The 26,663-nt window shown below is 42.7% G+C and overlaps 2 protein-coding genes across 3 annotated transcripts in view; one reads left to right on the top strand and one right to left on the bottom strand.

Annotated features, from left to right (window-relative positions):
* The window catches only part of ralgapa2 (Ral GTPase activating protein catalytic subunit alpha 2), a 57,990-nt gene extending 36,611 nt beyond the window's left edge, over window positions 1-21,379 (top strand). Inside the window, exons 38-41 of one of the 2 annotated variants that reach the window (XM_055231272.1) lie at window positions 1,135-1,262; window positions 14,444-14,565; window positions 17,217-17,254; window positions 19,043-19,181. In XM_055231272.1, the coding sequence (XP_055087247.1) occupies window positions 1,135-1,262; window positions 14,444-14,565; window positions 17,217-17,221 (255 nt within the window). In that variant the 3' untranslated portion in view covers window positions 17,222-17,254; window positions 19,043-19,181. Of the gene's footprint in view, window positions 1-1,134; window positions 1,263-14,443; window positions 14,566-17,216; window positions 17,255-19,042 lie in introns of both variants that reach the window. The other variant, XM_033988296.2, reaches the window with a different exon arrangement.
* Window positions 21,380-22,872: 1,493 nt separating this feature from the next.
* Window positions 22,873-25,411, bottom strand: insm1b (insulinoma-associated 1b). The gene has a single exon (XM_033988299.2). The coding sequence runs from the start codon at window positions 25,204-25,206 to the stop codon at window positions 23,782-23,784; it is 1,425 nt and encodes a 474-aa protein (XP_033844190.1). The 5' UTR covers window positions 25,207-25,411; the 3' UTR covers window positions 22,873-23,781.
* Between the last annotated feature and the right edge of the window lie 1,252 nt (window positions 25,412-26,663).

Genomic DNA, 26,663 nt, shown 5'->3' with positions numbered 1-26,663 from the left:
GGATGGTGTCTATGCTTTTTAGAGCTACTTTCATCTTGGTCTTTCACTGAGATGCTTTTTGTTTGCTTCTTTGGTTAGAAATAATGGTGAATAGCTCATACATCACTTGTGAATATGGTGCAACATAATTCCTAACATTTAATATACTTTTATACATATAATACTGTATGGTATTAGACTTAGTTTTTCTCATATTTTTGTAATTATTATTCAGTACCCACCCAAAAATGCTCAGTATAATAAAATGCATAACAGTGTATTACTGAATAACTTCAACATTTGCATTAACTTCCAGGTCAACGATCACGGAGCTTCAATGATTAAGGGCCCCTTTCCAATATGCATGTGCCCACACTTAAACTCTGTCTCCAAGTTGCATATTGTCCTTTTGTATTTGTTCAGTTGCTCAATATGAGGACATTGCTTTGTATTGATTGTCATCTTAATTTCTTTCACCTAACGTTGATTGGCATCAGATATATGTGGTTGTCATGCAAAGTTGGGAAAAATCAAATTTTAGCTTGAACCCTTGCCCTAAACAGATGGACAAACGGTTAACACTGAGAGTAGCAACAACAAAAAGGTTTTAATCAAGCCCATCTTGATATATTCAAGGGTGCTGGTTGTTGTATGATCCATTTTCTGTTTATGATGGTGTAGAGACAATTACAAGTAATTGGTCTTCTGTCTTTTGTACCCTTGCCGGCAGATGGCATTTTTAATGTTAAATTTACTACAATTTCTACAAAGTCTGACACATGTATGGATTGTTTTTAACCACTACAGACTAATGAAGGGGAGTTAAAAGGTAGTCCAGTAAAGGCACTTTACAGCTGTGAAATAAGCTAACGAGCTAGTGCACATTGGGATGTTGTCATAAAAGATATGTCCACACAGCTGTATTGGCTCCCAGTTATTTTATTTTTTTGCATACACCAAGTGATGACTATTCAGGCATCAGCAGCATGCAGTCACCTCCCTAATTTTGTGATCCATTTATTTAAATATTTTATTTGACCAAGTCATAACTAGATATTTGCATATTACATAATGTTCTTCAGTCATTTGTTTTGTCATTTTTAAAATGCCAATATACTGTTGCATTTATTCACTTATAAACAAATTGTTTTGCAGGTTCCGTTCTTTGGCCCCTTGTTCGATGGTGCCATCATTACTGGGACCCTCCTGCCAAGCTTGGTGCGCGCAACGTGCATCAATGCCAGTAGAGCTGTCAAGTCTCGGCTCACGCTCTACCAGAGCTTGTATCCTTTCCATACCAACTTTTTTTCTGTTTTTACTGTCTTGTTTTCTGACACATAGACCTATTCATGCCATTGTCTATGTAGTTTATATGATCTGTTTATTGTAATTTTGCTGATTTTGTTAAATCATTGCTGGCATAGATATGTTTATGAATGCTCACTATTTTTGTGAGTCAGTATTTGAAAGTCAGTATGGTTGTGTATGTTATTTAAATTTAGTATGTTAACACAAATATGAATAGATAATATCGGTGACAATCCCTACTATGCGATATCATCAAAAGTTCATACAAACCTTCCCTACACAGGAAGCTGTCAGGGCTCCACCCCTCTGTCCAATCGTGTGCCGTTAAGAGTCTGACTCCAGCTGTAGTTGTCAGTTGGTTTAAAGGGAGTGTAATCACCAATGGAGATTAATTAGCATGTGAATGCCAGCAGCAGAGAGTTGGGGTGGTTAGATGGGGGGGTCGAGTCAGGATGCCCCTGGAGGGAGAAACCTGATCTCCCTAACGCCCAACTCCTTTTGGACAACAGTGTACAGCACTGCCTCGCCAGAACCACGCTGCCCCTCTGGCGGTTGCTATAGAAACCTCCCCCAAGGAGACTTCATTTGTCAAAAAGTGTAATGTGTACACTAGTCTGATGCAAAGGTGCAGTCTGTATGAAATTTTATAATGGGTCATTTTAGAATCTAATCAGCAAATGTTATATTTAGCTGGTGTAGAAGCGTGCGCCTTGCTTTTTGTGTTATAAAATGCATCACATCCAATGCCCTCCCCACTCACTTTCCAGGCCTTGTCTGTGTGTCCCCCAGGGCATCCTGAGTGACAGATGTCTGTTTACCCACGCCAAGTGAATTAGCCCCAGTGTGCTACAGGGGGGACAGGCTGCCTTTGAGCCTCGGGCTGTGAGAGGGGGACACTATGGGTGCTATGGATGCACAGGGCCACTGAAGCTTCACCTGGCATTCCTCAGCAGTGAGGCTGTCCTCACAGACACATCCTTATGAGCAACAGAATAAGCACGCCTCTGGAGCTCTGGCACTGATATGTTGCCAACGCTTATGCACTCCAAACTAGGAGTTGAATAATGTGCACAACAAAACACACTGCAGGCGTTAAGTATTTTAGGACTGTCTACTGGAGCTGTTAAATGGAATATGTTAAAATTATACATTAAGGACAATTCCTCTTACTCACTGCGTACACAACACCACAGCTACTATTTTGAAATCCCAATTTACTTTGATACTCAGCTCAGTGCAGAATTCAATATCCACCGAGTACTCAGAGTTTTTGACTTGACAAAGAATCCAAGTTAAATCATCAATTTGAACATTTCCTGGTAATTAATACTGCTATTTAAATTCTTCAAACATTTATATTTTCTGAATGCTCTTAAATATTGAGGGCGAAGAATGACAGTCATTTTGTAAGTATGCTGGATAACATAAAAATCCTTACCCTTTAGTTCATCTGTATAAGCTTCAATAATCCACAGTCTGTTCTTGCTTGTGGAACACTCTCCAAGGTAATTAGTTGAATATTCTTCAAAGAGAAGATATTATGACCCCTGTGTGTACAGATAAAAGGCCAGTATGGACCTGTTCCCTCCTCTCTCTCTCTGTCACAAAGCTCAAGAGGACTCCAGCAGTCCACTGCATCACTCACCAAATCTTTTAGACTAATAGGATTTGATATTGAAAATGGCCAAACAGCAATCAGCAGAGATTCAGTCAAATACAGAAACCACTTTTTTTGTATCTTCCTCTCAAATTACCCTTTGACCCCCACATTATCTAAAACAGGGACCAGTTATTTTTATTATATGTTTTACTTTTTTAACTCTGAACAGCATCATATTTCAGGCTTCTTTTCAGACGTTTTTTAATGTAACATAATTTATTTATGGTGTCTGAGGGAAATTGCAGCTGGGTCTGGCTTTGTGTGCAATAAGAGAATTTTATGCCCAGCACTTTGCGTCTTGAACACTAGAAGCCACAAAAGGTACAGTCAACTGCAATTTAGGCATTTATTCAGCCATTATTGTGTATTTGTTCACAAGCAAAGTATCAACTTAGAAGTTGTTTATCATTGCGCTCATTTACTTGTTTTCAAAGATTGTCACATGCTAAATAAAATGTCTCTATCAAGCTTAAAAGGAACTTGTGTATATTGACCAGTATTGTACAAATGTCAAATGTATGTTGGAGGTAGTAGGTTTCTAATAGGTGAGGTGATGTGAAACTGACCCTGATTTAGAGGCATTGTTTCCCTACTGGTCTAAATCAATGTTTTTCACATCCTTAGTCCCGTACTTGTAGTTTGACTCACACTCAAGCTTACACACGCGCACGCATGCACGCACACACACACACACACACACACACACACACACTCTCTTTTCTACAGGCATCAATCAATAACCATAATCTGTTTCTGCCCATCACCAGTCATGCAAGCCAGGCTTTTAGGAACTGTGTGACTGTGTGTTTATGTCTGTGTGCAGATGAAGGAAGCAGGAGGTGGGTTTTGAGCGAAACCCAGAAACCCCACTGTAGTCTGCGGTGTTCCAAGCTCACGTGAGATTGTTTGCACTTTCCAAACTCTCTTGACAAGATGCAGTTTTATCAGAAAATACAATGGATTTGTCTTCCCATTATAGCACCCCTAACATAAACAAATTCGTATTGTTCAATAATATTATTATTAACATTTAATAACATTTAACACTTTCTTTCACAATATTTTTGTCCTGCCAAACTGGACAGTGACTGTAAGATTCCACACCTCGCAGAGTTTAAAGTGTTTGTATGCATGATTGGATGTCATGAATAGGATCTGCCATGTTAGTGTTGTCTCACATGAATTATTTAGCATCGTTGATAGGTCTAATTTGCCAGCTGTTGTGCCATGACTGTCAGCAGTCTAATGGATAATACTCAGCAGTCTGTATCACTGAGGACCACGGTGCTTGACTGGGCACAGCGAGATGCTTGGGTTGTCATTTAATGCTTCGCTCTCATAGTTTTAGCTAACAGGGGCACAAGTACCTGACTTCCTGCTTATGTAAAATTGTTTTGTGTCAGCTGGAAGGGGGAGGAATATGTAGTTGGTTGTGCTGCCTCCTTTTGCATTTGTCTTTATAATTGACAGTGCTTCAGCAGGTATTGGTTTGTATTTTTCTTGGAGCTGACAAGGGTGACTAGTTCAGAGGCTGCTGTGGATTTGGTGGAAGAGTTAAGAGTATACACAGTATTTGGAGACTGACAGGGAAAGGAACCCCTCTGAATGTTTTAACCTAATCCCATTATCAGTGTAGCGCACTGCCTCTCTTCTGCCCCCCTCCTTATCCCTACTCTCCCACCCCACTCTCCAGCTGACCAGCTGTTCCTGCCGGGACTCACCACAATGTCCGATGTGTTCAGATCACTGAGTACCCCCCTTAATATGCACACACAAGGTTCACTGCACACAGTTCATGTACAACCAAAGCAATTGCCCTAACCCTTTGGCTGGAACCAGTGAAGACCCAGTGGGAGGAGGGTGTTAGTTTGGGAGGCAGGGGTAGTTTTGGGGGTGTGGAATGGGCAAGCACAGGCTTGTCAGACCAAGAGCCTTGACTCAGAAGGCAGTTCTGCTCGCATGGCATATGGCGTCTAGCTTCATACAACATGCAAAAGTATTCCCTCCTCCCTTCATCCCCATCCCTTTCTCCCTCCCCTGCTGCTAATGTAGAATGACTCATAGCATTACTCATTTTTTTCTTTAAGCCCCCCTCAATACACACACTAGGGTCCTCCTCCTCTTGCCGCCCTTCCTGCAACAAAAGGCTCTGGCTGTATGGCACCAACACCCTCAAAGCCCTTGGGGCTGAGGCTAGCCCAGTCTGTACTCTCTGGTCTGAGCATGGGGCCTCCCCTTCCGCCCCTTTTTAAACACAGGTAGAGCAGGCGTGGAACCAGACGGCCAACAGCAGGGGCCCTGGCCCCGCCTCACAACCATATACACACTGCTGGTGTCAAACTGTTGTGCTGGTCAGCCTGTTTGGGTGTTTATACACTGCTATAGCAAATTGCTTGTTGTAAGATAATTATTCTTGGCTTCATGACTAAATGAAATACAAAATAATGCCAATTTCATCTCTGTATGTTTTTTGCAATCTGCAAACATCTAATGATTTCAGAATCTAAACTGGATTTTTAACTCAATCCCCCACATATGCACCCCTCCTCTTTCTCTCCGTCTGTTGTATAATTATATCTTACGTTTGTGTATTTGTGTGTTGCAAAGTACCTACAATTCTTCTATTTGCAATGGATGAGTTTGTGTGGTGATTAGGATAATTGATTGAAGGTTGCAATATGTGCAAATTACCTCTTGTATGATTTATTTCTATTTTTTTTTTTTATATATTTGTTAGATTTCCAACCTCAAGCGGCTGCACTGATTGGTTCCTCACAAGTAATTGTGTCCTGCTCACAACAGACTAGGTGGAAACACCTTTGTCCATTGGAAAGACTTCATGATTGCTATGGTTTTGCTTCTATTAGCAGGGGTGTAAAAACCTGTCTGTCCTGCTTTAGTGATTAGCATCAAGCTAGCCATTCCATCTGTTCCCTCTAGCCCTGTTTAATTAATGAACTTTCTTCCTCCGCCCCATTGCCAGCTACTGCAACACAGAGTCAGAAGCTGTTACTCCTCTGTGGTTACTCCATGTTCTTGCCCCCACACCACCACCCCTCCTCCATGGATGCGTTCTCATTGATTAGTAATGTTTTGTTTTCCCCTCTTTTGTCTAAGAAGGGTTTTTGGAGAGGGGTTTCATAAGCATCCTAACAAATTGGAGTATTAAGTATCTAAACATGGGTGATAATTATTTGTTGTTGTCTTTTTAATGGTACATTTTTAAATAGATTTTTTTAAAGAATATTGCTAAAGGTCTAATTGTTGTGTTTCTAATGTCCCTATTCAAATCACTTGAAAACTGTTTATATCATCCCTGATTCTCAGTAACTCTTTTCCTCTCCTATACTCACAGCATCCTATCTCTCTGTGTCTCTTGGTACAAGGCAGAGTGGACAGCTCTTATGTCCAGCTAAAGCTGTCCTCTTTTTGTCTGTGCGGCCTTTTTTTATCCTTTGCTAATCGCCATGGCGTGTGCCTGAGTTGGACCCCATATTTCACGCTCGGCTCTCTTTTGTTTGACACACCGCCCCTGATAAGAATTCCAATTCTAGGGCCTCTCTGATATTGAAATCCAACAGCGGCTAGAAAGGGCCTTCAATCATCCATTATCTGTGCTCCAGTGATTACCATTCAATCTCTCAGGCCCCAGACTCCTCATCACTAGCCCCAGAGCTCAGACCGTCCCCTGAAAGAACCTGCATCCCTTAACGCCCGTCTCACATTCAAGCATATCCATAGATATTTCTGACGCCGACTTAACACGCTTTCACACTGAATGCTACTGGGAAATGTCAGTGAAATGTCACTCAGGGCCACACCACAGTCCAGGAGACTCCAGTGAAGAACGCTGAGTCTCCAGCGACCTATACAGACATGTTATGACATTATTAGCTGCTTTTGTCTCTAAACGCTGTTAGGATTTGAAGGCAGGACTTACTTTTAAATATGATTCGCTCACTAGGAATGAGTTGATTATGTATAAGTTGCTGAATATTGCCTCTCTAGTGGTTCAAAGGCTGTGTCTGCTTCTGCGGTGTCCTTACACCATTGTTGTCTTTTTAAAGGGTGTCCTTGTACCTCAGCATTTGCATTTCACCACTGAATCACATTTTCTGCATGGACTGACAGACAAAAAACAAGGGTATGACTTAAATTAAGGTCCCTTATTCCTGAATTAGCCTTTGATATGATAATACTAATCAGTATAATAGTGGGTCAGGATAAAAGGGAGGTACTAGGACATACATGTCTTCTGTTTCGAAAGTTGATAACACACTAAATGCTAATAGTCTATTGAAAGTTATTAAAGCATTAATGAATGGGTTACTGATTTAGCTTGTTTACTCTGATTGTTCAGTCTGATGAGAAGCCTTGCAATACAGACGTCCACTTATCCCCACACTAAATTTAGAAACACCCTGCACTCAGTACCTTTGTTTATTGTAGGCAACACATCTTCATTAGTTATGTATAACCTCTAATTACTATTGATGAGACTCAAGCTGATTTGGGTACAAATCTATAGCTTTTGTTATTCTAATGAGAGTTATTTACCCTCAGATCTTCAAGCCAGAGGGCTTTGGAATGGGGCTTTATACAGATATAGCATGGGCCGCTCTAGCTACACCCACTTGTTTTTGTATCTGACGATGCGATACCCCCCTTTTTTGCACCCTCTGATGCTGGCAGTCCTGTCTGAGTGGATGTATAGCACTTCCTGCTCCTCCATCTGTTTTCGTCCACCCATAAAAAGGTCCATTATAATGTGCGAGATGCACAATCGCCATGCTGGGACCTTGGCTTGAACTAGCCCAGGAGTGTCCTGAACTTCTTATTTTACAGGTTGCACAACTTTATTTAGGTTGTTAGTGTGTCTGAGAGAACCGTTTTTATGGCAAAACCCTCTTCATCTCATGAGCTATATGAATGAAACTCTGCATATAGCCATTGGATATTAGTAGGCTCCTGATTAACCCTGGAGTGACTAGCTAATGTTATTGAAGGAGGGCCACCTGGCTATAAGACTGTACAGTCAGCTGCCACTGAAGGGCCAGAAAAGGAGACGACCAGGTGTTGGGCTTCAGCCCCCCTAATTGTTGCCATGTAATAGCCTGCTTGACTGCACAATATAGCCTAGGGCTGAGGATTAGTAAAAAGCTGTTGCCAACACAGTAATCCATTTTCTTTTTTCGTCTGTGGTTTGTATCTTGTATACAGGCATACAACCTCATCCCTGATCCTCCCCATCACATTGTAGCCGGTAGAGGCCACAATAATGGGGTTCTTTCTTGTCAGTATTTTATGCAGTATGTCATTTTGGCTAGATTCACTCTGCTTGTTCATTATAAGGCATCTGGAGAGTAGATCCTCTATACTATTGGTTAGTCCTTCACTGTCTCGTCCCTCACACATACGATTGTTATGGCTCCCTGAAGCATTTATTTTTATATATTTTTCACTTTTAATTACAATGACATTACCTAAATATGCTAAGAATGTGTTTGAGTACAAATGAAGGCACTACTCCCCCAACTCTGTACCCATGTAACCTGGTGCTAATCATTATCATTCTCATTAAATGCCTGGCATTTTGCATAAGGACAGGCAGGCTAATTGGCCTAATGAACCTTTCATAGAGGGGGCAATGGACTTTATCAGCCGAATGTGTTGGCTGAAAGGTGGCCAGTCATACTTGCCTTTAACGCATTACAGATATTCTATGCCACATGCCACAAACATCATTAAAATTGCAGAAGCCTTTATTCATTGAGTTTTAATATTTCATCAGTGCTCGTCTACTGTGTTGTTTTGGGGTTCAAATCAAAGTTACATGTTTGGCATGACAGAATTGCCACATGTCTGTCAATTAAAGTGTCAACCTTGATTCCAGATTTGTCAAATAGATTAGATTATCTCCTGACCCACTTGACTAAAAGACATATTTCAAGACGAGCTGATATTACTTTTCAGTATGACAGCCTCCCCTTGTGTCTGCTTTAACAAGGGAAGAAGACATGGAAGGGAAGAAGACATGCAAAATGTGTATGTAATCAGATGGTCCACTTTGCTCTTGTGTTTTTCATCTTCATTTGACTTTTAATAAAAAGTTCAAGTTGGTGGCTGCTGAATGCGAAGGTCCATTGTCTCTGCAATTCAAGTAACAGGAAGTAAAGTAGAATTGTGCTTCATATTTGTTGGTGTGTATGATGCACACCTTTGTCCTATTCTAATAATAAAGTCAGAGGCTGAGGCATTCATGTCATACTGGCCATCGTCATTGACAAAAGGCACCTTTAGAAAACTCGGGGCTGCTGTCATAGAAGTGTATCTGTTCATCTTCATCAGCTCAGCCTTTTGTGGCTCATCTTATTATGACTTTCTGTTAATGCACCGTGGAGGCCTGCGCGACTGTCGAGCCATAATGGACCTGTGTTTGATTAATCATGTCCATCTATTGTGTTTCACATCTAAGGCAGCTCTGTCAGTCCTCATCATGGAGACCAGGCGTCTTTTGAAAAAGAGATTGGTAACAGGTTCAGCTAAGTTGAATGCTCAAGCTCAGTGTGCTTGGGAGACAGTTATGTTTTGATGCAACTTTAAAAATAATAAGTTATATACAGCGCTTTTCAAATAAATCTCAAAAGGCGCTTGCATTTTGCATTTGATTCTATGTTTTGTTTTCATCAGACATTATAATTGAAGTAAAGTAAATTATAAGAGAAACAATCAGGACACAGGATTTACATCAAGTTTTAGAGCTGACACTGACTTTAGTTGTAGGTGCTCATCTTATGATTTGTAGTTGTACAAAAATCAATTTTTATAGCTCCCTAGAGGAGAGGTGACCTGCTGGGGACTAGTCGGGCTTGAGAAAATGGGAGACTGCATCCTCCTATGAGCTCATAAATAACCTGCTCATGCCAACTTGCAGACATCAGTTTTTAGTCTGCACCTGTGGCAAAGCCGAGTGAAATCACTGATGGGCAGTGATGATGTCATGGGTTAGGAGTGATGTCACAGCGATAACTCCCTGTGCTGCTGTCTGAATACCAGATGGACGGTAGAGAGGTGTGGAGGTTGGAGCTTAGAAGCTCTTGCTGTGGGAAAGTCACCCCTCTGGAGGTGTCATTAACCTGGGCTTACTGTTTGACACAGCTCCTTTGGGGCTGCTGAGCTCCAGTTTCCTGGGCCAGCTTCTAATTAGACTACTTGTTAAAACTTGGTGCATCCAGCTATTCCTCTGGAGCTTCTGGTGTTGTGTACTGTATGTATATGCACAGCCAGCACAAACACCTCTACTCATCATAATGCTGCTGTGACTCTGACACATTCAGGCATTTTCTGCCCTGGTGTGGTTTTGATGGCACAAAGCTGTTTAATGAGACACCAGTTTGAGTGGCTGACATAGAGGATGGGTGTGGGACATGCACCACACTGTACAATCAGCCTGCGGCTTTTACACTTTTACTTTATCCATCTCAATCTGTTGTTCCTTCTCGTTTTGCCATTATTCCCACAGCCAGCTTTATTGCCACATTCACTCTCTCTGTTCCTCTCTCTCTTTTTGCCTGATGTCTCTCCATCTAAATGTCTCTGTCTGCTTCCCCGTTTTCCCATAATCACCTCACACCTCCAAGGGCCTCTGCTGAGACGAGGTTTACACCTCAGGCCTCGCTGTGACAACAGGTACCTCTGGCACTCACCGCCCGGCCTCCCTCCAATCAACACCTGCTTCGCTTTATCCTTTCCTTTGGCTCTGTCTCACTGCATCCCCATCCCTGCCACTGTCTCCAACACTAATAATTTTTCTGTACATCCTCTGTTCCCTTCCACTTTTCCACTCTTTTAGTGCATTGTCTTGAAGTGTGTTTTATTTTAAAGTTACATTAAATTCCCTCCTGCCATGTCCTCTGCATAGGATTACAGATATACTGAGAATACCTCAGAATTTAAGAACAGCAACCCTGGCACCTCAGCAACAATGCACGCCCCAATGTCCCCCACCTCTTCCTCTTAACAGCCCAATTATGTGACTGCTGGGAGTCAATAGCGCTGCAAGCTACTCCTGAGCTTCTCTTCTAACCAAGGTCAAGCTGATTGGCACAGGTTAATGGGCAGATGTGAGGCTAAAAGAGGAGGGGGTCAAGCACCTAGAGGCACCCTTCACCTCATCTTTAAACTGTCCCTCTTCACCACAAGAGTCCCTATTAGCACCAGTGCTTCTACAAACTGGATTAACCTTGGCAGTTTTCATAGAGGGCGGAACTTTTTATTCCCATTGTGAGTCCCATGTATTTATTTATTTTTTTTATAGTTTGCTCACCAAGCAATTTGTGGTATGTGTCTCTGGAAAGTGACTGTTTGGAGGGTGTAACAGATATGCCAAAAGGTTGTCTTCAGAGCCTGAGTAGGATGATGTTACACTTGTACCTGACTTCTCTGACATTATTAGTATATAGAAGTACTGTTTAAGCAGTCAGATTTGATTATTGTGTGCCTGAAATCTCAGTTTTAGTTTATCACTTACGTTGGCATTGAAGCATCTAGCCAATTATGTCACACTTGTTTGGCTATTGTCATAATATTGCATCAAATTTATTTTGATTCAGTGACTTGACAGATACTGCACTAAAGCTTTTCACTCTTGGAGAAGACAAGTAGTCAACGGTAAAGTGTTTTGCAGAGCTTTTGAGTAAGAGCTGAGTGAAAAGTCAAATGCTCTCCTCCAGAAGGGCATTAGTTCAAAGGTCAGCATTGACTGTGCATGTTCTAATGCTGATGTATGCACAAAGCCACAATGTGTGAGCATGTGTGCGCCTCTACATGCTCCGGTGGGGTGACACAGCCCAAAATGGATCCCAGTGGACAGGCGTTTTCAGGACAGGTCCCTGTGGACTGTGGAGAGGGATGATGATAAGGGTTGGTGGCGGTTGGCCGATGGGCTCCAGCAGAGATGGAGCAGCCTGCTAATGAAGAGCCATCTGAGGCCTCCATTCACCTTGAACATGGGCCACTGCAGCTGCCCTGACCTTGGCTTTGATCCACAAAGATGCTTGACCCCCACCATTCCCCATGAGTCTCCCTCCCACCATCTGGTCGGCATGCATGCATATGTATACATTCATGCATACACTCATAGATACATATGCATGTACCCATTTGCTGACCCATGTGCTGTCAAATGTATGAGCCTAATGGATTGCTCAATAAACCTCTTTGATTTACATTTAGATGAGAATGTTTTATGGTAGGGGAATGTCTTAGGGGTATATACTATGCTTGGTAATAAGGAAATGTGTCTTGTCTTTTAAAGGTATTTTACTTTCATTTGTTGCTGGTGTGTTATGTGCTCCAAAAACATTACATGGATTTGCTCCCATCTCCCTAATAGGAATTCAACCACTCGGAACACGCTGGCTTCTTTGGAATTTCCCAAAGTGCTTGAACATACGCTTCACTCATGTGAAACAGTTGCTTGGACAGCTCAGCTGTAAATGACAGTTATGTCATGGTTGACTTACTCCTCAGACCATCAGTGGAGATGTGGACATGTCTATGCTTTATGGGAGTCTTAATTTCACTGATGTGGGACACATTTTCTGTTTCACTGCAGCTTTGGACTCACCTGAAGCTTTAGTGAGCTCTTATCTCCTGGAGCAGCACATTGTTTGTCCCTGAAAGTATCCAGGCTTTCCTCTTAAACATTACAAAACAGTAGTGTTTGTGTCAGTCCTGGACATTACTCTTATGTTAATACATCATTGAACATTGAAATAGTTACTTTTTCTTATAACTCTGCTTTTTCTCTTTTAACTCATCAGTTTGTCCTAGATGGATAGAAGGCAGGGGAAGGAAGTGTTAGAGGAGCAGCATGTATTGGAGTCAGAGAGCGCCTGCTCCAGCTGGAGTCAATATTTGCTTTAGGAATCTCAATAACAGGCCTCCAGTCATCTGCATCTCTGATAATGGACAGCCATATGGCTCTGTTGACCCATGCTGTGCTAAGGTTCGTCTAGCCCTGCATCTAGCACTAATAACTTTTTTTCAGTTTTTATGTGTTTTCCCATTTTACTATCAGTTTACTGACACTTATTGTGTATGTATTCTATGATTGTGTCTTTATAAACTTATTTTCTGTGTTTCACATCCCTTTAACCCTAGATGTGGCAAAGCTGTGACCCAGGTTGCTATAGCAGCCAAGCCTAGGATGCTGGTCTTTTGTCCCACACGTTTCATTCAAGTGACTGTAAATGATAACATTGTATGTTAGTGATACTACAGCTTTAGATTCTAATACATGTATCAGTAAGTAAACTATGATTGTATCCAGTCATGTGTTGCATTTTGAAATTCTATGAAAACTGGCAAAAAAGTAAATAAAATATTTATTATGTAGGCGAATCTTGTGTACAGGATTGGCCGAGAGTAAACTCCAGCTACTAGTATGTTATTGTCTTGTGCTGTTGACCTCAGTGGGTCTCTGTGCGTCCATGTGAACAGCTTGTTCAGCCTACCCTCTGGTGTGTCCGGCTCAGGTGCCTGTCTGCCCCACTTCTCCACGCTTCTCTCAAAGCCATTGGTCATGGCTTACTTGGCCCCTGCTGTGGCGGCATGTGCCCATAGCAGGCCACCTGCCCAGTCACTGTCTTGTCCTATCTATCTAACGCAGACGAGAGCCTCCCGGCCCAGTCCAGCCTATCCTAGAGCAGTCTGTCTGAGTACTGGCCTCAGCTCCAACATGAGGCCACCTCTCCCTGGCAATCAAAATGAATCAAGGAGGGCTTCAGTGCCCAGTGTCTTTACATGAGTCTATTTCTATAGATGAGGGAACTGAGAGCAGACTTTGAGGCCAAGTCTTAAACATTACCTGTCTGCATGATACAGCTGCTATAGCTTTGATAATAATATTATAATCGCCCTCTCAATCTTTTCATTGCACACCCAGGTGCTATTTTGCCACATTATTTATTTGCTTATTTATTTGCGCTTTCTCATTTTAAATTCAGTCATCTATCCTGCCTGTGCCCCAGTTACTGCTTGTCACTCTGAATTTCAAATGGCTCCAATTTTCCCCCTGATGGCACGGAGAAGTGGCAGGCAGCGGATCGGGAATGGTGGTCTTAGACATGCAGCCTGCAGCAGGGCTTGTGTTAGAGAGAAAAGAGGGATGAGGAAAGAGGAGAGGTTTAAGCACCATGTCTGTGCTGGGATATTTCTTCCTTTTTTGTGTATTTGGGGGTTCAGTAGCAACACTGATTGTTCTGACTACAGTTTCATGTGCTTATGTTGATGATGTTGGTACTGCTCCAGTCCAGTAACATTGCCCAACTCACTCATCTGTGATTAGTAAATCCCAGGCAGCATTGAAAGGACAAAAAAGATTTAGCTACTGGTGTTTATTATGTTGCAAAAGTACGATATTATTAGAAAATAGTTAGTTTTTTTGGTTTTCTTAATACTGTTTGTTTGAATCATTCCTTAATCTGAGCACAGTTATGAGGAGCGGGCACTCTACCTGGAGGCTATTATTCAGAATCACAAAGAAGTCATGACATTTGAAGACTTTGCATCGCAGGTGTTTTCGCCCTCTCCTGGATATCCAATGAGTGGGACAGGTAAGTTGAAACAATTGCATCTACATATACTTTTCTCTATAAATAATTTATAGATCTCATTGTGTAACCCTGACAAAGTACTACCTTTTTTAACTTTGGGTTTTGTTTGTTGTCTCATTGACATTTAGTGGTTTAATAACAGTTTCGCCATTTATTGCATATATTTACAATATTTGAAATGTGGAATTGTGACTACATTGAATACGTGGCCGATGTTATCAAAAAGGCTGTTGCCAATTTATTATTTTCATGTTATAAAGTAAAATTTGTTTTGCCCCAATACAGATACATTTTAAAGCAGCATTAGCTTCAAAATGCATGTTGTCTGTATAATTATAAATAATGTTTATTGTTTATCATTTTATCGTCGCAAACCAGGAAGTAAACCTGGTGCGCTGTTAGCATTACAGTGATGATAAAACTCCGCTCTGGCTTCTGGAAATTGTCAGATATGCTTCTGAACTCATTGCCGTGAATAATTCGGATGCTGGTGTGTCGAGAAAGTGAAGAATAGCATTCATTTTGTTTAAAGGGTGGTCTAAAGTTAAGTACATGAAAAGAAAAAAAAGGAATCCAGAAGACCAACTAACATTTTGAGGGTTTGTATTCTCAATCTTATCTCAGGACACATTTAACTTGCCATTTGCCTCACCTGTTTTTCCATATTAGTGTGTTCTCATTGTTCAGCCACACACCTGTTTGCTCCCTTATACTCTCTCCTTTCCTTCTACGCCTACACTCTGATGAATATCAAAAGACTATTCGGCCAGGCTACTCAGGATGTCCAAGTCACTTCAAACACTCCTCTTTCTTTACTTCCTTGTCTTCAGACCGCATATATAACCATGGAATTGCTTGATTAAAAACATTAGGAAACTGGTTCGCCTGTGTGTGCATTGTGCCATCATAAGCTCAGCAACACTTAGATGTACCTGACAAACAGCCGCCCGCAGATGTCATGACAGCACCTTATCAGCTCGTGATGAATAGAATGGAAAACGTGTCTTATCTTGTTTTTCCGACTCATACCAGCTCCGATCGATCTGCAACAGCACTCCAATCAATACAGAACTGCACTTTTCCACTCTATCGGATCCCACCACACTTTCTGTTATGACAAGAAAAGCACTTCACAATACAACACTCACCAACGTCGTGCCATTTACAGAGCTGTCAAATGTTTCAGCAGTGTTATGTGCTGGATTTGATGGCATTTAAAGGTCCTATATTATGCATTATTTGTTCTTCAAATACTACTAGAAATATTAAGGCTAAGGTGTCCACAGTAATTTACTTAAAACATTGTGTGCGTTTTGGAAATCCCTTATCGTAGTTGGCATTAAAATCAGCAGTAGGTGCTAGACTTGTATTTGAAGAAGAATTGTTTATATTTACCCAAAAACAATCATGAGGCTACAATGTGGTTTAAGGTTTAAAAAAATAAAAAGTTTATAGACGCTTTTAAATGAACGGCCAGATCTTCCCGTCTTGTATGGGAGATGATGGGGCTTTTATGTTTAATCATGGGAAAGTCTGCAGGTCCCCACTATTTGACCTTAGATTATATTGCCGTGGGTGTTTGCAATGCATCTTTAAAAATGTGTGTGTAAATATTTTCCACCATTTTAGCTTGTCATGCCTGAGTATTGTGTGCTCCATCAAGCATCGATGTGTCTGGCTGACACTTTTCCTCATTCTCACCCTGAAATGTGCTGCTGCTCCACCATCTCTGTTGTCTCTGTGTCAGTGTGTGTCAGTGTAAGTGTGTGTTTGAATGCGTCTGCTCACACTGCTCTGGCTGCCTCTGCTGCCACTAACATGTCATCCATGCTCCATGACAGCGTGCAGGCGTTGGCCGGGGATGGTTGGGGACATGGAGTACCCCTGGGCCAAACTGGACTGTAAGACTGCCTGCTTCCTTCGCACTAGGCATGAAGCCCTTTGCCCACCTAGATCCATTTTACCCAAATAGGACAATAATTTAGACCTTTATGCAACCATAATCAGATCTGCATGACTAATGATGCAAACTTCAGTGTAACCATCTAACCTCACTCATGATGCCCTAACACCATCCTTGTGCTATTATAGAACCAATTCATTTTAACAATTTACATCCAACAGCATGGCTTCCTGCATGATCTAACACATCATCAGTGAGAAGTGTGATTTTTGTGACAGCTTTCACCAGAAACTTTCTGTGTTTTTGCCTGGTCTCCATTTTTTTCTTTTTTCAAATAAATAACCACACATGCAGTTCAGCTCTCAAGAGTCTAAGAGCATCCTCGACCTTTTGAGGTGCCTCTGCTGTGTGTGTCTTGCTCCCTCTAACCCTCCCTAGGCTGCAAAAAGTCTAGTAAGTATTTTCACAGCCTGTTGATTCCATGTGAACTACACAATTTTAGAGAAATGGTCAGACTTTACGAATCTCTAAAAGGGGTAGATCGGGTGTCAGCAGCCTTCACAATGCTCGGGGTGAAATATTTGTGCCTTCCACTGAGGACTAACTCCCAACCTCATACAAGCTGCCTGAACGTCCCATTAAACCTTGACCCTGGGTGTGTCTGATTCAGGCATTTTGTGTAGAGTTGAGTCTGGTATGGTGTGTCCACTGGTCTCATGTGATGCTTTACTGTGTTCTTCCCTTTTAGATTAACATTTCTTAAAGGTCCAAATGCTTTGTGAAAAGGTAAGCTCCGCGTCCCACTGGAAGCCTGTTTTTGCGTCCAACAGCCTTTGTACCTTCCGCCCGTTTTCCCTCACCCTCCTTTTTATCATTCTGTACTAACCAAGCTTTATTTACTGGACAAAAGGGATGAGGCCAGAAAAAACAGGCTGTTTATTTGGGTGGGCTGTCCTACTGTTTAGGGCAAGCTGGTAATTGAGAGTGATGCACGGTGGGGACAATTAGCACCTGACTAAGTAACAGCATGAACAATACGGCTCCACTTCTGGCCCTCGCTTGTGCATGTGGCGCGCCTTCTCCTCTCCCCCAGCAAACACTTTTCTTTTTTCCTTTCTTCTCTTTATTTCCCAATCCCTGGGCCCCCCTCCCGGTTTCCTCCTGTTGGAGTGTGCCTGTTTGCCTGGGGCAGACTCTGAGACTAACACCTGCCGCACTGAAGACGTCTTTGTCATCCACAGCCTTGTTTGAACTGCTGCATTGGGGACCAATGGGGGAGAGGGGTCATTTAAAACATCTTTTTGTGTCTATCCTTTGTGTTTCTATCTGAAACAGAGATCAACCATAAGGCAATTATGTATTTGCAAGTAATTTTCTTCTTTTCTTCATTCTGTCAGTTTCCATAAACCCATATTGTGTACTGCCTACTTAGGAAAATCAAGCCCAGTCATCATGTGGCGCAGTGGAAATGATGATTGCAGATTGTTTTAATGGATGCTAAAGTGGAAGTCTGTTGAGTGTGTGGTGAGCTGTAATATCTGTGTTTTCACAGAAAATTAACTCAAATCAATATTTGTGGTTTACTTTTGAAAAGAAAGTGTCTTACTGTAGGAATGAGTACAACAATACGGGAATGCAGGCCTTCTGTGTCTGTCAGACCAGCCCATATTTTAGCCAGGCCCATTCGTTTTTTTACATTCATATGCAGATTGGAGAATGCATGTAGGGAGCCCTCACCTCCCATTGCTCCCTGTACAATGCACACACCCAGTGCTCTGTCCCAAGCCCAGCCTCTGCCTGTACGGGATGCTGCCGGCTGCACTGTGCTGCTGAGTGTCTGTTACTCCAGCCATCTGCCATTCCTTTTAGCGCCTGCAACTTGAGATGCCTCCGAAAAATGGCAGGAAATAAAAGGATAGGAAAGAAAATAGGCAACCAGATGCCATCTCAACAAAGCATCGAAGTTGTTTAAACTCAAGGCATGGTGCAAAGATGGATGGGTGGGGGTCTTCAGTTTGGGCCTGGTGAGAATAGCCACCAAGTGGAGGCTTATGATATTTAAATGTTCTCCACACCTTGGTTTATTTCTGTGTGACATCCTATGACCATGTATTCAAGTTTTCTGAAAAGCCACAATATATGACAGTAGGGCAGCTCCATATGTTCAAAACAAGCATAAAACATAATTTGGTTTTCATTCAAAACACTTTGCTGTTATGCTGCATACAGAATACCATTTTCATATTCAACGGTAACCTCCATTACACGTAAGAAATAAAAATACGTTGGTAACCTATAAGCATGTTTTAACCAGCTTGATTTCCTGCAAAAATGGCTTTTGATTTCTGTAATTTTCTATCTAATGACACCTTTGAAGAACTATTATACTTGTTGCTAATTTTTTCTTTGCTGTTGGAAAATGCTAATGAAATAATCTCTGAATTGCATTGTGGGGAATCTGGGTCAGTGCAAAAGGCACTTGCATGACAAAGCATGCTGGGAAATTCATAAGCCCTTTACGACCTGTGTCTAAAGGTCTTAATTTGTTCATTGTGCACACTGTATCTCTCCTAGGCTCCTTCACTGGCAGTGCGAGTACTGAGGCCAGCTCTACCACTGCAGCCACAGACTCAGTCTGTGACCAGATGTCACCCACTCTGCCCCGTGCCACAAAGCATCGAGTTTCTGGAAAACTCCGCCGCTCAGCCAGCGCTATAAGCAAATCATCTGCCTGAAATCATCTTCTAACCCAGGATCACCGCCTTTACTGTCATGTTTAATAACCTCACGAGCGGCGACTGCAAGGCATTTTGTGTGCTATACATGCTTTATTATGTGTCATATACAACTGGAACTTTATGCAATTTTTTTATTTATGTGTCAGTCACTGGATTTGTTCATGTGTTGGGGGTAATTTGGGATGCTTAGGATCGATTGAGAGGTCTTGTACCAAACATTCTAACTGATGCAGTAAAGATAATTTAGACTGTTTTCATGCTCACACACTTAATCCATCCCATTTACAGTCAGAGCACTGAATGACACAGGTAAATGGTGAAGTATGGAACTGCACAAGACTTTGGTGTCCATTTAAAATGTGTCTTTTATACCTCTCTTTGCACTTGCCATGGCCCTTCTATGTTAAACACACTTGTTTATATGTTTGGACATTTTAGTAGTTTTTTTACTGTTCATTTGCGTCTGTTGGACCATATTTACGGTCCATCCTGCTGAAAGAAGTGACTTGTGGGGACTTCCTCCCCAGACCCATTTGTACACTGGCACAACCACACAGACTGCCTGGCTAAAGTGTGCTGCCAGGGCATTTTTAATTGTTTTGAACCCAGAGTGGACAATCAATGATGTCTTTCTAACTTAACCTGAGCTGAAATTTGTTAGGGGCTTTTTATCACTAATTTTCTATTTTAAACGAATTCCAATGGATTCTGTCATGATTTGATTTATGCAACTCTGCTGGAATGAGAAAGTCTGCGTCTGTAATTGTTTTGTGATGTTGTTAACACAGACTCATGTCCGGTAATAGGATAAGTTCCTTTCGTCTCTTTCCTCTGCTATCGGTTTCATCCTGTGGAGCGAAGGCATTGACATTCCAACATTTCTGCACTAACTGTCATTAATTACCTATCACTGAATGTTTGATTACTGTTTGCTACAGTGTACTTTAATTATTTTGTTTGTCTGTCTGAGATGTATGTATAGAGGTATTTGAATTGTTATTTTGTTATTATGATTTCCTGTGTTATTAAGATTCATTGCAATGCCTCAGGTGACTTTGAATCCATGCACTGGAGTGAGTATGTGTGCGTCATCTCCCCAATGACTTTGACTGTGCCTCTGTCCCATCTGCCCCTTTCTGCCTCTGCTAGTAACCATGATCACCACTTTCATTCTTTGTCCCTTCATTTTTCTCTCACCCTGCCTTCTGATTTTGCGTTTCCCACCAAAACAACAGATGGGTGAAATTGTGGGCTTCTGATATTTATAAATACTCTGCCTTGTTTTAAACTGAAAGGATAGACACCAGCTCCTCCTCTTTCCCATAATCACCTCCCCATTTTGCCTCCGTACAGGGGCCTCAGGGCCGTACCAGGGAGTGCTTTTTAGGTGGCATGCCAGTGCTCAACTATCACAACCTTCCTAGCAACAGCTACTGCTCCTCCAACCTGCCCTGCTCCGGCTCCTGTCGCCATGGCAGACAGGTGTTCTAGGCAAACACACACACATTACTAGCACCTTTCTGAGGGCTCCACCCATAGCTGCAACACTAGCCCCATCTGTTGCAGCACTACTATGCCTTATTTTCCCCAAGCTCACCCTCCTCCGATCGCTTTCACCCCGCACTCATATGCCGCCTGCTACCTGTATGTGCTCCCCATGACAGAAAACTAAGGGGATTACGAACAGTGATGGGTGATGAGAGTAAAATCCTCTTTTTGTGCTTTGTGGTTTTGAAGAATGTATAAAAGCATAGGCCTGGATGGTATCAAGGGGTTTTAATTTTCCCAAAGCCTCTAGAAGAAACCACCCAGGACGCTGATGTAAAGATTGTAGGTTATAGATCATAATTGTGAAGGGGTCTGTAATTCCCCTATGCTGGTTTAGTTACTGGAGTTGTTAGTCTGGATCAATATTTCTTAATGTGTGAAGAGAATGATCAAGTCTTAGCCCTAGTATGATTTTGTCTTTTTACTCTAAAAATTCTTGTACATATGTCAAATGTTAGGGCTCTGTCCCCTTTCCAAAAATTATATGAATGCCTGTGCTATATTCTTTGTAAGTAAAAAAGCTTGAAAATTCTACCATTACTTGTCAACATATCAGACTGTTTTTAATGCTGTCTTTATTAGAAATGTGAAAGTTGAAACATTTCATTAAATCAAATTGAAATTCTCTTTCTTGTTATTTTCTTCTTTGACATCCTCATCAGCTAATTGTTTAACCTCAGAGCTTGTGGATTACTGTGGCTTGGTTTTATGTGGAAAAACGTGGTGGGTGCTCTTTCCACGGGGCTTCCTGACCCTGGTCTGGCCTTGTAGCTAGCAGCAGCAGGGGTAACCTGACCCTCCTCCCATCTGTCACCCCTGCTGCTCAGTTCATCTTAGAGGAGACTAGCATAATGGAAGCCCACCAGGAGGTACAGGTGCAATGGTCGCTGCACCTCTGGGTTGAACTGCCTCGCCTTTCCACATAAAGACACAAGGACAGCACTTGAATTTGTAATTGGAGCCTAAAAAGTGTGAGAAAGAGCAGTCATGTTGCCTCATTTTTACTCACTGCTGCTAAACTCTGGCATGCTTCTTTTACCAGACCAACAGGGGCTGGATGTTCAAGCTCCCCTAACTCCCAGAGTGGATCTGGCACACTTTTCTCACTTCAAATATCTCCATTAATGTAGTCTGTGGTTACTGGAAACAATTTGTTATTCTTGACACATCCAGAGGTCTTTTAACTGTAAAGAAAAGTAAAAACTTTCATCACACGTAAGATTGTATAGTGCAGTATTACAAGTTTTAGCCTGGCTCTAAGCTCCTGTCCCTGATGGTTGAGATAATCAGCCGCTGCTAAGCACAGACCTGAAGTGAAAGCTAAAGCTGACCTAATGCTTTCATAACGTAAAAGTCGGATAGAAATCCTGGTGCGTCTTAAATCAGCGGTGGACAACCTAAATGAAGCTCCAAGAGCAGGCAGATGTTTTACTGCTTTAAAGGTGAGCGCAAATCCCTAACCTTGCTGTCCCCTGCCATGTCCCGACATGGCACCTGGGTTAATTTATCTGAGGCATCTTAAGTGCTATTGTGTGCGTATTGAGTCGATTCAGCCATGATTTAGGTCTGCAAACAGTCTGTGTTTTAATTAGATATGACTGAAAACCAACATCGTACAGATTTAATATGCAGACTACCCCAATGAAAATGTTCCATTGAAGCCAGTGACATTAAGCCGACTGTACTGTGGACCCATGCATCGCCTACCAGCCCATGTAATAGCCAAACTTTACCTGAGTCTAGGCCTACTTCTACAGGCCCAGCCTATATCTGCAACCCTGGCCTATATTTTCTATAGTGTTCCATAATTAAACAAATTATTGAGCCAATTTGTTGTCATCTGATGCGCGTCTTAAAGGCCTACTTAAAACTGTAACCCTTTTAGGAAGGCTCAAATATTATTTGTCAGTTTTAAATTGGTTTTAAAAAAAACAAAAAATAATAAAAGCTAATGGACAATCTGTAGAGCAATAACATACAGAAGACTTCTGGGTTCAATGCACCTCTTAAAGTGCGTGTTTTAGTCTTTAGATTCACACATAGATTCACTCGAAACGGTTTCTTCTTTTGAAAATATTTTTTTCTTTATTGATAGACAACAACGATATGCACATACAATCAAAGCGCTATAAAAGCCAACATTTAGGAAAATAACTTATCCTTAAAAAAGATTGCATCTAAGGTAAGAGCTTTACGTTTTTTTTCTTTTTTTTACAAGAGCTGTGAAGATTGAAGATTTAAACCCGACCCACGACATTGAGCACAACTCATAAGTTTGACAAAAAAGAAAGAAAAAAAAACAAAAAACATTTTGGCTATACGACATGTAAACTGCCATGACGATTCACAGAAATCACAACAAACACAACAATAAGTTACATAAAATAATTAGAATAAATAAATAAATAAACTTATGATGAAAAATATTGCAACAATCTTCCATAATAAAATATGTGCCAGCATTCAAATGAGATCATCTAAGTGGACTTGTTTAAGGCAGTTGTACAGCGGGATTTGGGTGTGTATGTAGACTATGTCACTAGGCATTGATACTAAAGGCATTTGTGGTTCTACTTAGCAGGGAATGTTCAGTCGCGCTTCTCCACCACACAAAGTAAAGTTCTGTCATTCACAAACAAGCGTAAAGCTGCACGAGAGCAATCACGGTCGGTGAATTCAAAGGCTTTGATGGGAAAAAGGTTACTGAGATTTTAAGACATTTCTTAGGTCTAGAAGCTATCATTGAGCACACGTGCTGTTCTAGAAAAATACCCTTCAACAGTCAAACTAACGCTTTGTATTTTAACTTGATAAACTAATTTGAGAATGAAAATCTCAAAATAGGCCTATATGTAATTAGAGAGAAGCATTCGACAATCACTGATTGGAATGAAAAAGAAACCGACTAGGCTACATCATCCGCCCTGCCTTTCATTGGCCTAAAGTTATGGCAGTGAGCATCACAGACTCTCTCATCCCACTTTTGTTTGCTTTTTCTGCTTCAAAGGCACGAGTTGAGTGTTGTCTCTAGCAGGCTGGGCGCACCGGCATCTGCAGCAGGATGACCTGCCTGTTCTCCGAGGGGTGGCACTTGTTTATGTGCCTGGTGAGACCCGGTGAGCTGTAGAGCGTGGCGGGGCAGTATTTGCACGGGTAAATCTGGGATGAGTGCATGAGGCGCAGGTGTCTCTCCTGGCCAGCCCTGCTGGTGAAACTCTCCCCACACACGGGACACAGTAGGCAGTCCACTGGGCTCAGGTTGAGGGGGCTTTGGTTTGACGCTTCCTCTGAGGAGGAAGAGGAGGGCATGGGGGGCTGCTCTGCTGCGCGCTCGGCCGTCTGAAAGTCCTCCAGCACTTTCTTCTGCAGGGCCTGATGTCCCATGATGTGTTTTCTTAGGTATGCCTGGCGCTTGAACCTCTTCCCGCAGAACTGACAGTCGTACGCGCCGTCTTCAGACCCGGACTCAGACAGACCTGGACTGGGGGTGTCTCTGTCACTTGTGTCTTTGGCTTCATCAGACTTGACACCCAGGGGAGGCGTTTTGGCCATGTCAGATTTGATTCCGTGTGCAGGGGGCAGTGCAGATGCCCCCGTGGCAGCGGCCCGTGGTTTGTGCCAGCGGCGATGAGAGGCGAGATTGGCCGGGCAGCTAAACATCTTGTCACACTCCGGACAGCGGTACTCGACACGCACAATGCGAGAGCATTTGTGTTGTGCGAGAGAGAATGGATCCGCGTACGCTTCTTTGCAAAGCTGACACACAAACTCCCCTAACGGTTTGTTTCCCGCCACAGACAGTGACCGTGGTTTCATCTCCACGGGGCCCTCTTTGATTTTGAGCCCCAGCACCGGAGAGGTCGTCACCTCGTCCTCGAAGTTGAGCTTTCTGATGGCTTTGGGTTTTTTGGCAGCGGGTTTGGGTTTGCGCTCCGTGGCCTCAGCGGGTCTTTTGGTGGCTAGGCGGTTGTTTGGTGCTGGGAGGCTGCTACTGCTGCTACTGCTGGTGGATGAGGTGGTGCCGCTGCGGCTGCTGTTGCTGGTGCCGATTTTTAGATCAACTGGAGCGTAGAGAATGTTGTCCAGGCCGGAGAGTGACGCGGGTGTAGGGAATGACTCTGCAGATATCGGCGAACCTAGATTGAAACTTCGCTCAAAATAGCCCCGGTCGTGCTCCTTGCTGATTGGCCGGGTGGGGCTGTACAGGGCTTGGCACGCCGTCTCCGGGTTGCCGAACTGCGCCGGTTTCTCCAGTCTTGGCACGGGCGCATCAGCTGCTGTGAAATCCGCGCGGTCTGGACTGGACGCCACGGACAGTGGCGGGGAGGGGTCAGCCTGACTCGGCAAGGCAGCTGGGGTGGGAGGCTCCTGGAGGTCATCCTCGTCTGGGCGCGTCCTGTAGGAAACGTGTGCCGATTTCTTGTTTCTTTTTACCAGGAAGCCTTTGGGCATGTTGGCGAGTCGCTGCTGAAAGGCACTTCGGGGAGGTGAATGATGTCTCGAGGATCCAGGTTGGTTCAAAATATGGCAACACAGAAGCGTGTGGGACTTAATCTCCCCTGTATTTCGATCCTTCTGTTCCTGAAATGTTTTCGTCTCTAAGGCATAGCTCCACTCTTTTTATGCCGGAATGATGCTATTGTTCTGCCCCCCCTCTTCGCCGCATCCCCAACCAATCGGATGAAACTAAGATCCCAGTGGATTTGATTGTGGGAGGGCTCAGAGCCGGGCTTTGGTGGATTTCGTTGGAGGATGTGCAGATAGCTTAGCAGATGCACTGGCGGTTTATTACATTAATGTGTGCGCCTAGCCCCTCCCCGACAGAGGCACACGCCGGGACCCTCCTTTTTACGGTCTGATGGGCCCCTATACAACTGCACACGTGCCACGGCTTTGTGACTCTCCTCTGGGGGGCCCCGTTGCTGCCAAAAGAAAATGTGTATCACTACTACAACTTTAGAATTTGACAATTAGTTAATATTTTCTGTAGGATGTTTATTTAGTTAAATGTGGCAATTTTGCTGCAGCACAACGTATTGGATCATACTTTTTCAGAACAACCTGTGCATTGCGCTTGATGTTTGTTTTTGTTTTTATTTAGTTGTTGTTTTTTGTTGTTGTTGTTTCATTTGAGAGATTATTGATGCTTCCCTCGTTCCACAGTTGTTTATTCTCGCTCTTTACGCACAACGTTTACGCACAGCTCAGCGCAGCTCCCCACAGAGTAGCCTACTATTTATTTTATTTTATGACGTCTAAAGTAAACATTGTAGAGGGAGTGCTTCTTTATTTTAGGGCACGTGTCTGTCTCGGTAGTTTAACTCGACATATAAATCAGACATCTCGGTGCATACATAAGTAATAAGAGAGCCCTCTGGCCTTTGTGCACAATGGCCACGTCTGCCCCAGCGTGGGGATCCCTGTCCTTTTTTTGTTTGAAAGGCAAATTGACCTCTTGACTGTGACACAGGACTGGACAATCTGGTCCAGCGCGACACGCGTACTGAGCGGAATCAGTGCTCCACACAAAGACCATCGCCCTGAGACGCAAAATCCTGTACTCAGCCCACCACCCAGTTTTAGGATATTGAATAAATAAAGTTGTTGGCTGATTCAGTGTTGACAAACAAACACTCACACAGCCTATAGGCTACACTTCTTACATTTAGTGTAAGAAGCGTAAAGTTTGTAAGTGTTTGCTTGAATAAACTCTCTCTTTAGTTTAGTCTAGTAGTCTCTCTCGTTTTTCTTTAGCTTCCATTTCTGTATACAACCATTTTTAGACGCCTAATTTTGGGTGAAACTGTAATGTATAGGCTGCACTGTGCCTCTTTGTAGAGGGTGCATTCTCCTTTCAGCCGCAGACCAGGGAGGAATTAATCTCCATCGTCGTACATTGTTCCTCTCAT

This window comes from Periophthalmus magnuspinnatus, chromosome 22, assembly GCF_009829125.3.
Source record: "Periophthalmus magnuspinnatus isolate fPerMag1 chromosome 22, fPerMag1.2.pri, whole genome shotgun sequence".
Classification (NCBI taxonomy): Eukaryota; Metazoa; Chordata; class Actinopteri; order Gobiiformes; family Gobiidae; genus Periophthalmus; species Periophthalmus magnuspinnatus.
Note: the sequence above shows the minus strand (reverse complement) of the source record. Positions and strands in the feature narration are given on the sequence as shown.

What these genes read in the sequence shown, in the direction of transcription:
- insm1b (XM_033988299.2), bottom strand. Translation starts at nt 25,206, where the DNA reads ATGCCCAAAGGCTTCCTGGTAAAAAGAAACAAGAAATCGGCACACGTT.